The sequence below is a fragment of the Aphis gossypii genome, chromosome 1 (genome assembly GCF_020184175.1).
Source record: "Aphis gossypii isolate Hap1 chromosome 1, ASM2018417v2, whole genome shotgun sequence".
Lineage (NCBI taxonomy): Eukaryota > Metazoa > Arthropoda > Insecta > Hemiptera > Aphididae > Aphis > Aphis gossypii.
This window is the reverse complement of record NC_065530.1, coordinates 39,279,232-39,289,567: the sequence shown is the minus strand read 5'-3', so window position 1 is coordinate 39,289,567 and position 10,336 is coordinate 39,279,232. Positions and strand designations below refer to the sequence as shown.

At 33.6% G+C, this 10,336-nt stretch overlaps 1 protein-coding gene across 1 annotated transcript; it reads right to left on the bottom strand.

The window, feature by feature from the left end:
- Positions 1–6,140: 6,140 nt before the first annotated feature.
- Positions 6,141–9,614, bottom strand: LOC114123885 (uncharacterized). The gene is made up of 2 exons (XM_027987020.2): positions 8,505–9,614; positions 6,141–7,644 (listed from the first exon to the last, which is right to left on the bottom strand). The coding sequence occupies exons 1-2, from the start codon at positions 8,898–8,900 to the stop codon at positions 7,300–7,302; spliced, it is 741 nt and encodes a 246-aa protein (XP_027842821.2). The 5' UTR covers positions 8,901–9,614; the 3' UTR covers positions 6,141–7,299.
- Positions 9,615–10,336: the final 722 nt, after the last annotated feature.

The following is a 10,336-nucleotide window of genomic DNA, read 5'->3' as shown; positions in this document are numbered from 1 at the left end:
AATTTTTCCACTAAAAAAAGGGTCACACATATGCAGAATATAAAATCATATACCTACTCGCCCACCATTTTAAAATCAATACATTAATCGCTTCGCTCAAAACCTAAAAGTAGGGTACATAACAACTGTTAAAATTAAAAAGAGGAATATAGTTCACGAGCAAAAAAATTGGCTGTATAATTTTATACTGGAATTTTAATAAACATATTAATTTGTATCCCATATAAAAAAATAATTGGAATGACGACTCTGACATAGGTACACCATACACATGACGAACCAGTCGAACTACATAATGTAGTAATATATTTTGCATAGACAATGAAAGACAGTTGAAAATATATAATAATTATTATAGTAAAATCGTTGGAGATTTTACTGGTTCAAAATTGAAACGAGAATCATGTCATCGCGGACGTTTATTCAATTAAAAGGCACTAATAAATGACACATTTTTTTTTTTTTTGAAATTGAATTTTTTACTTTAGGCATTTATATTATTAATAATTTTATCCTTAAAATGGCATAAGCAATTGTCAAGCATCGAAAGATCTGAAACCTTACATTGATTAAATTAACAAGTATACCTAATGAAAAAAAAAAATGTGATAGATGATAGATGTCTTCCGTGACATAACAAGGAAGCGCGTAATTAAAATTACATTTTGTTTTTGTACTCTCGTAATATTTAGAAAAAGCAACTTGACACCTTTATGATAAACACCCATAACATTTTGAAGCTTTCTTTTACTACAGAAATCCTTTGAACGAAAATGTAGCTGGTACCTCCAATTAGTGCATAGTATATTTAAGGACACTGACTGTAGCTAAAGAATGTGTGAGATTATAAAGAGAGAATACTATAAATTATAATATATTTTAATTTATAACAATTACTGATGATTGCTGTTTAAATTCCAAATGATAAAAATGTAATTTCGTTACATGAACAGTTCGAATTACACATGATATAGATCCATTATACAGTACAATATAATTTAATATACTTATGTATATGTGTATGTATTTTGACCATTTATAGCGGAATTCAATACAAATTTAAGGTAGGTACCTCTAATTCAAAACGACCGACGACACAGTGGACACGGATAGAAACTCAAAATTCACACGTTCCAAAAATAAACATAAAAAAAAAAATGGAATAATTAAACTAATAAAAACCATTCCTCTGTTAGGCCGGTATTGGGTGAAAAAATAAATTATCATACCGTTACATAATCAAACCGCCGCTGCGGTCGGACGACGAGAAAACGAGAAAATGAGATCTGCAACTGCGTTTTATAGCAATTAGGTGGGAGTTTGAATGCTTGTGTATAGTATTTTTTATATTTTAGATGAATTTTTCTACGCTTTAAGAGACATTGAAAACCAAACTTAATTATGCAGCCTACATTTCATTGCTTTTTTCGGTCAGGTCGTAAAGTTTTACGTGTAAATATACAAATACAATACCTATACAAACGAATGCAAATATTTTTGTAAATTGTTATAATTATATTTTGTCGGACGATTATGGTATCCCATGCAATATTGCAAGCAGCCGATTAACGGGAGACGATATAATATAAAAAGCGATGCTGTTAGAAATTGATTGAAATTCATTTAATCATAATATTACACAGTCGTACACGGTACATAAAATATTATATGGTAACGATGGAATTAATTTTGACGGTCTCGCCTATTAAATATATTATTATATAATTTATGGCATCGTAAAGCGTAGTATTGTTTTATTTATTTATTTTTTTTTTTTTTGTTAACTCCGTACCACGAACAAAACTACCTTATGCTCGTACATAATAATATTACAGGCGTATTATACACTTAACACTCTGAAAAGAGGCATCAGAGGGATTTTCCCCCACTTCCACCTCCGCCTAAAACACACCGGTGAACGCGGGGAGTGAGATATTTTATACGCCCAGGACATTTTTTTACTGCGCAAACCACTATACTTCAAGCTTGATAACGCTGCAGGTTGAAATAATAATAATAATAATACGACGACATAATATTATTATCACCTCGGGGCATATAACGACGAATATTCTAATACAAATCATTTTAAAGTCAAAGTACCGATTAAAAGCGCATCGACCGTCGACTTTTACTTTGTGACGGTTGATAAGTTTTCTAGATTTTAGACAGATAAAAATAATTCTATAAATATTATATTACTGTACGGTCCGTATATTATAAATAAGCGTATATAGCATATTAACATAGGTACATGTCGTAATATTCATGTTATTATTACGCGTGTGTTGTACTATGTATGCATATACGTGTTTATTAACCCACGCACAACCGTATCGACATGTCTATGATATTAGATCATGTTAAAGGATTATAAATAATAATAATAGTTAATAAGAAGTTAAGAAATTGTTATAATAGTTTATCAAGTTGAAAAATAATTTAAATTGTAGTTAATTTGTATTACTTTACATATTATTTAAGCGGAGTTTCATTGTTTTTATTGAAACGATGAGCTTCTAATGAACTTATTACTACATCCAAGTAAGTATGTGGTATGGGATGAATTTAGATATCTAAATATACTCTATAGAAATAGAAATCCTTATAAATCTGGCAAGTAAGCAATTTTTTTTTTATGGTCTTATGGGCAAACTTATTAGTTATTATCTACACAATTCAATGATTAATTTTGATTTTTAGATACTAATAGTTTCTGATGATAGGCACCCTTAATTTAAAAAATTAAATTACTATGAAATCACGATATTTTAATTTCTATTTATGTAGTGCGGAATATCTATTAATAAAATACAACATAACAATTTCGCCTAGTAAAATTGTAAATGATTCTATTTTGCTTTTTTGGTGTAAGCAAAAAGTTTATAAATGTTTTGGTTGTTTTATATTTATTACAAAAAAAAAAAAAAAATTGAAGTTGCTGTTATATATGTGTATGTTTTTTGTTTTGTTCATAAATAAGCCACCAAGCTGGACACTAAACAGACAAACTATTTTTCCCATTATATGAACATCACACAAATCGTACATAACGTTATCACTGTTACCACTTTATCAGTATAGGTACTATTTTCAACAATACAACGCAAACGAAATTGTATCGGAATAATTTGACATTTCGATTAAAAATCGAATGGCATGGTGAAAATACTTAATTTTAACTCCGTAAAGTCTGAAGTTAACAATTATGAGTTTATTGAAAAACTCAAACGAAAAAGTACTTTGGCATTTTTTTACAGTTTTAGCAGTCTTCAGAAAAATACACTTCCCATACAACACACGAGCTTCGTCTATCGTTCTATATTGAAATTTCATCGTCAGTCAATAATACGGCTATTATTGTTCACATGGACGTAGAGAGAGCTCTAACGTGTGTTGACGGTATGGCCGAGGAGAAGGGAATTAATCCTGGCAAATTGTCATGTAATATACAATCTTGCTCGTTCGTTCGATACACGTGATTCGACGAAACAACCAACTTAATAATATTTATGTATATCACACAACGAGAGAAATGGTACGAATTAAATAGTTTCGATACAATATGCGCATCATGCAATACGATATTCTCCTGTATAATGTTGGTATGTCATAAATGCTCTGGAATTTTTAAAAAATTTATTGGTCAGCAAATAAAAGTAACTCACAAATGAACTCGCGTGGGAGCCAGCCAGTAAAACATTTTAATATACCAAACTATATTAGTATGGCTAGCAGTATTTTAAATTTCAAATGGGACGCTAAGTTTTATTTGGGAGAGGGGGGTTGTAAAATACAATTTTAAATATGAAAATAATTTATTTAATTATATTTTCAATTTGAACATTTATCCTTTTTTTTTAATGGCTGTTGTGATTGTTTTAAATATTTATACGTTTTTTTACTCTACAGGAATTAGGTACATTATATTAAAAAATAATTGACATCACTTTTAAGCTGACTAAACTGTGTTTAATTAATTTCCGAAATTATTCACTCAACTGTCACGAATCACGATGCTTTCTTATATACTGCAAACAATACATATAATTCCATAAAGTGAAACATTTTGCTATCACCTGCCAAATTTGCATAAAATGCAAATTCTAGAATTCTAGAATTTTTGTGTCTATCTGGACATGTTTTCTAAAAGTGTAGGTACGTATGGACACTATATAGGCTACAGTAAACAGTAATCGTTTATTACACACAATTACACAATAAAACGTCTTACAGTAAAAAGTTTAGCTAAGTAATATTATAAAATGTGGGGTTAGAAATATTAAATAAGCAAACCAAACGGCAAATGCACAAAAACTTTAAAAACCTTATGAAGTCAGATATAATTTAAACTTTCACACTCAATGTACACCGATAAATAAAGTATTAACAAATAAGTATTAAATCATGACTCGGAAGTAATTCAATTCGTTGACGCAAAATGCTATTATTTTTCCAACTTCGTGGAAAATAAAAATAGAAACATCAAACGTTACGAACCAAAATGATCCGAGTCCGAGTGTATAGGTTAAATTGAAATGAATTCAAAAATGTCAGTTCATATACTTATAGAAAAATTAATAATAGGAACTAATAATATCTTAAATCAAAATAAAATTTAAATCCTTATTTATTCTCGAGCTATTTATTACCTATAAAGATAATATTTAAAATCTTTTTAATAGCGTCGACGTTTCATCAAATACCATTTTGTCTCGTTGTATATCTTACTATAACAATATAGTGATGTACAACAGAAATCTATAAACTTAAAATCAGATTTTGACTTACAAAAGTGTCAAAAATAAATGGTTATATCACAATGTACAATTTTGGACTACTAAAAAATGTAGCCGTAATCCGACTACATCATGCTGCCACGAGAACCAACGTAGGCGCCATTACCTGGAAGATTTTCAATGATTGTAACACGTTCATAAAATTTAACTCATCGATGACGTGTATATTATAATGTTTATCCTTTTAAAGCTCTTTGGTCATATCATCTAATATAATATTTTACGACAATGTATAGGGAAATGATCTACCTAAAGGTCATTTTTTGTGATTTGGGTCGTTTTTAACCATTTTTCATTAATTAAAAGAAAAATCGAAACTTTATTTTGAAAATTAATTAGGTATGACATACTAATCAATTATTTTTACTTGCATTTTCATAAAAATAGAACTATTCCGAATTTTGTTGTATTTGATTATGTAATATAAAAATATATAAATAGGTAATTTATTTTTAAATTAAACGCAATTAAATTAATTTGTAAAAGTATTTTTAAGTGACTTTATGTTTTATTTTATATTTTTATATTTTTTAAGGAATTATTTTCTGAGACTAATAATGGTGATAAGCTCCCAATGGGCTGACGGTATGTGGATTGTATTTCGAAAACGCGAGCATCGTGAGTTAATTATATTTTATATACATAATAAAATCGTACTTGTTTAGTTTTGCCTTCTGCAAACAACACAGTTATCGATGTTATCGATCATTCGAAGCTCAGAAAATCCCAAACTATAATAGCTATACGAATAAGTCTATTCACTGAAAAATATTAATAATATTACGTAAACATGAATCGGTTTATAACATTCGTAATAGAATCACGTGATCTGTGCACGTCACTATCATGGCAAAATTTTACTCAAAGTACACATCATACATAGTTAACTTTCACTATACCTATAATTTAACGAACGCCGAGAGATGTTGAGATGTTAAATTTCTTTCGCAATATTTATTGTTTGGTTTGGGTCGTGGAAGGACAATTTATTGACATAATAATGTCGGCGCGTTTTTAATGTAAAAGTTAAATTCACGATCCATCGCCAAACATAATATACTGAATATTGTAAGAATAGATCTGTGAATGAAATCGTAAAAGGCAACGGCAATCGGTGACCGACCATTATTTCAAAATAATACCTATATTATCATCGTATTTGTTGTAGTGTGTTACTTTTTTTTATTGTATTTTTATATTAAATCAACAAAAACCACATTTGAACGAACGGCCATTGCAATTTTTACTACTTTGGCAGCTGTAATAATATTATCAGTCGAGCAAAGTATAAAATATAAAATAAATATCAATATTTTTAAGACAAAAAGTTTAAAAAATGCATATGTTAATATAATATATTATATTATGTTTAATACAATAGATAATGTACATGTTGGGTACTTATATCAAATTAAAATAATATTAATAAACAATGTCTCGATTTTTAAAGTCCGATGATGAACCGTCAATAAAAATACATTCAGTCATAAAATATATTATTTACAAACATTTTATAATACACTATATACCATGATAAAAAAAAAAAAACAATTGATTTTTACCTTTACTTAAGTGCTAAGTATACGCCGCGATTGATGAGTGATGACAACAATAAAAAATATCGTTCTCCCTCGCCGTTCGGCGCCGGTCCGATTTCATACAAAACAAAATTCGTCCTAAGGTAGTAGGGAGAGTGGATGAGTTGTAGGGGTCTCTAGTCGATAACGCGCAGATTCAGCGCCGCGAGATTACGGTCCCTATCGATTCGAAAACGTTCGCTTTGAAGTCGGCGCGGCGGCCAATTTGCGTAATAATGGATATTTTTAGCGTCGCCTCAAGTCGCCCCTCTACTCGGGTTAGGATGTATGGTAAAAAAAACATTTCATGGTGAAAAATTCTTCAAATACCCAGCAGCTCTACTATATAGAACTGTGCACGATAGAATTCGAAGACAGCGACGGTTCGAGCAATCTTTATATTTATCCATTTTAAGGGAATCGAAATGCCAAGCGAATAGGTATTGTACGAACGACAAATAAAAGGATAACAAATAAAAATATTATCCACTACAAACATTATAAAATAATAGTAGGTATACGTACCCGCAATATATGTTCTCTCAACGCTGAATTAAACCGTTTGTTCCCAATAGTAGACGGTTTAAAATTATTGTTAATATTTTCTGAACACCTGGCAGGCAGGCCGCCATGTATGGTATAAGTAGGTGCGCAATACCTATTATAATAATGTGTTCGGGACTTTCGATGTGCGCGCCGAAAACGGCTAAACATGAGACGCGCCGTATAGAAAGGTTTATTGTTTACATTCTAAAGAACATTTTACACGCTAGCCCTTCGCCGTTTTGCACTGAAATGGAGGAAAATCGATGATCCGTCGTTGATTACGAGCCGGTAGGAAAATAACAAAATTCGTATAGTTACATTCGGGACGATTTTATTTCTAAGCTGCGTATACTTATTAGTATGATTGACTGTCGTCGTCAACGCTGTTGGTCAATTTTGTCTAGTTGGTCTAATTCCATAAATTTGTACTTGACCAGGACGTCGTGTACTTCTTTTTGTGCCCACACTGACAGCCGCGGCGGCAGTGCTTCCAGCGAGGTGGCAATGTATCTGGAGAAGAGCTCAGTGGACGATTGCTGTCGTTCGTACATCAGCCTCTTGGCCGGTGGCACTTCATCCACCATCGATGACGAAGACGACGGTCTCTCTCTTTTGACTGCAGGGTCGGCCGAGTCACTGGCATACGAAGAGTTGTAGTCGTATGGGGTGCTGTAATTATTGGAACCTGCGGGGCAGCTGCTTTCGTCTGCGTAATCTATGGACTGAAAAAACACAAGAGAATAGTACATCACGTGAAAACGAATAATTATCAATATAAACTAATCAGTAATGGGTTAACATGGACTTGTCTGCATTATCGTAGACATATTTTCTTAACTCATATATCGTTGCAACGAATGTTATAATCATTTTTTGTATACTATATTTGATTCCACTTCAAGTGATTTAAATCGTTTTATAACATAATTTAGTTACGAGTATAAAGCGTATTATAGATTATGTAATATAGCGTTTAGTGTTATCGCGGATCAAATCAATCTATACATATCGGTGCAGTAAACACTATATCTTTGTTTTTAACTACTCCCATTATTATAATTTCATATTTATTATAAAGAAATATACGTCCGATAACGTAAGGGACCCACTTGGATACGTTATTCCAGACAGGAAACTACTTTATTTTACCTGCGAGTCGTCCCATTCCTATCGCGCGAACAATGGCAGTAAGAATATGCGAGTACACAAAACGTACCCACCGATCGTCGCTTTATATCGAACAAAAAAAAAAAACCTGGTACAGACCAGTGGTTATAAACATTTTGAGTCCGTCTGACAAGCCTTCGACTGGCTGTGGTATCGAGGTTAGCGGTGATTTGAAATACCAACAGAGCTAATTCGAATTTGACATAAATAACTATTATAAATACGTGCTTTTCGATTTCGACAAACGATTCAATTAATGTTTCGTTTATAGTAAACATTTCCCCCACGCCTACCATCAACAGAATGTTACCCAATTATATTTGCTAATCCCGGAAGGGGGCCTGAGCTACTGTCAGGTTTGAAACCTGAAAAATATACGGTCGACTCATGACACAACGAGGTAGGTTATACTCACTAGCATGTCGGCGGTGGACGGTGACGAGTACAGGCGTTTAACGGCCGCGCCGCCGATCATCGAGTCCAATATGGAGAACCAGAGCAGTTTGGGCACGTACGGCGACGAGGCGACTTCTTCCTCGGACTGGACCAGGTGCCGCTGCGCCGAGTCTTTGATCTTCTTCAGCTCCTGCAAGTACGTGGAACGGATGTTCTTGATCTTGCTGGCCACCTCGGGCACGCCCAGTCCCTCGACGGACATGGCCTCGGCGATCCGTCGGTACGCCCGCAACCTCTCCGTCCGTTTGTTGTACGCTTCGTGTTCCTTGTCCCAGAGCACCCGCTGGTCCCGGTACAGCTCAACGAACTGTAACGTCATCTTTTCGTTGAGCCGCACGTTGATGACGGACGACATGTCGGTTCCTGGGTCGTGTGACGGGGGAGGAGGGAAACGGACCGCCAAAAAATCGAAAAAAATATAAAATTAAGAACAGAACGCAAAACACACCGAACCGGCACCCACGCGCTCTGCGGCCGTACTGACGCCAGTGCCGACGGGGGCGGGCGAGTGCTCGTCGAGCGCCCGTTTTGTGCGTGTACCTCTCCTACTCGTCTCGGTCGCTGGTTCCGCGGCAGAGCACAGTGTATATTATGTGTTTGTGTGTGTGGCGCGCTGCCGCCGCCGCCGCCCGTCAAGAGGAAAAAAAATAATAATGAATACACGACCGTCGATTATTTACACACACACGCGCGCGAGCGCGCGGTTAACATAATATATCATAACGTCATAAACATCGAAATGATACGGGGCCGGTCTTCTTTTGGGTTGGGTCGGAAACGGTCGGTCGTCGTGTCGGTTTTCAAAATTTTTTCTGCTCTCTCGATCGATACCGGGTGACACGACGTCGTTACACTTTTATCATACGTCGTTTTGGAATTAAAACCTATTTTAAGAAGGAGTGATTTTCGCGGCCGACGATTGCGATCGGATAATATAGTAAAGAGAATAAAACGTAATGTCGTGCAAGCGGAACGAGGGGGGGAAACTGGTTTCGCCGCCCGTCGCAATCCACCAAACCGCGACCGAAATATTGTTTTCGTAGACGCGACATTATTATTTATTATTATTACACAATTTCACAACAGAAGTGTAATAATCCTTGTTACAGGATTTATGTGTACAAAAACCCTGATTGTTTTATTATTATTTATTATTATTATTATTTAGCGCAATAGTTTTCTAAGTTTTATTTCCGAGACGAGGCTGCGCCGATCTATTGTTTTAAAATATTCACAACGATTTCGGAATCATTTTAATATTATTATACCATCATTACTTTGGCCTCCGTTTTGTAGTTCTACAAGCCGCGCGTACAATAACATGATAAAATAATAATAATGTATTACGTTGTGTACCGATAATAATATTTATAGCCGTCGAATAAATAAAAATATGTGCTGTATAACAAACAGCGGGTATCGATTACATGCACCATTCGACTGTGCGGTTTTTTTTTTCTAGTCTGACTTTTTCAAATCGAAAATTAATATCGTAGATAATATTCCAAAGGTCCATCTCGATAGTGAAATTCCGATTTTAAATAGTGTTTAATAATCGTCGCGCATATTGTAACGTATAAATATTACAAAGGCGAAAAATTACAAATAAATAATATCACCGTTTTAACGTGTGCACTACCCAAGTATATATATATATATTACCGCAACAGAATGTATTCACACAATATCGAGTATACTATAGGTACTATACTATAAAAAAACTTGTATGTTTTCAACTATATTGATTTTAATATTATCGAAAACAATATTATGTAATTTGTATACGATATC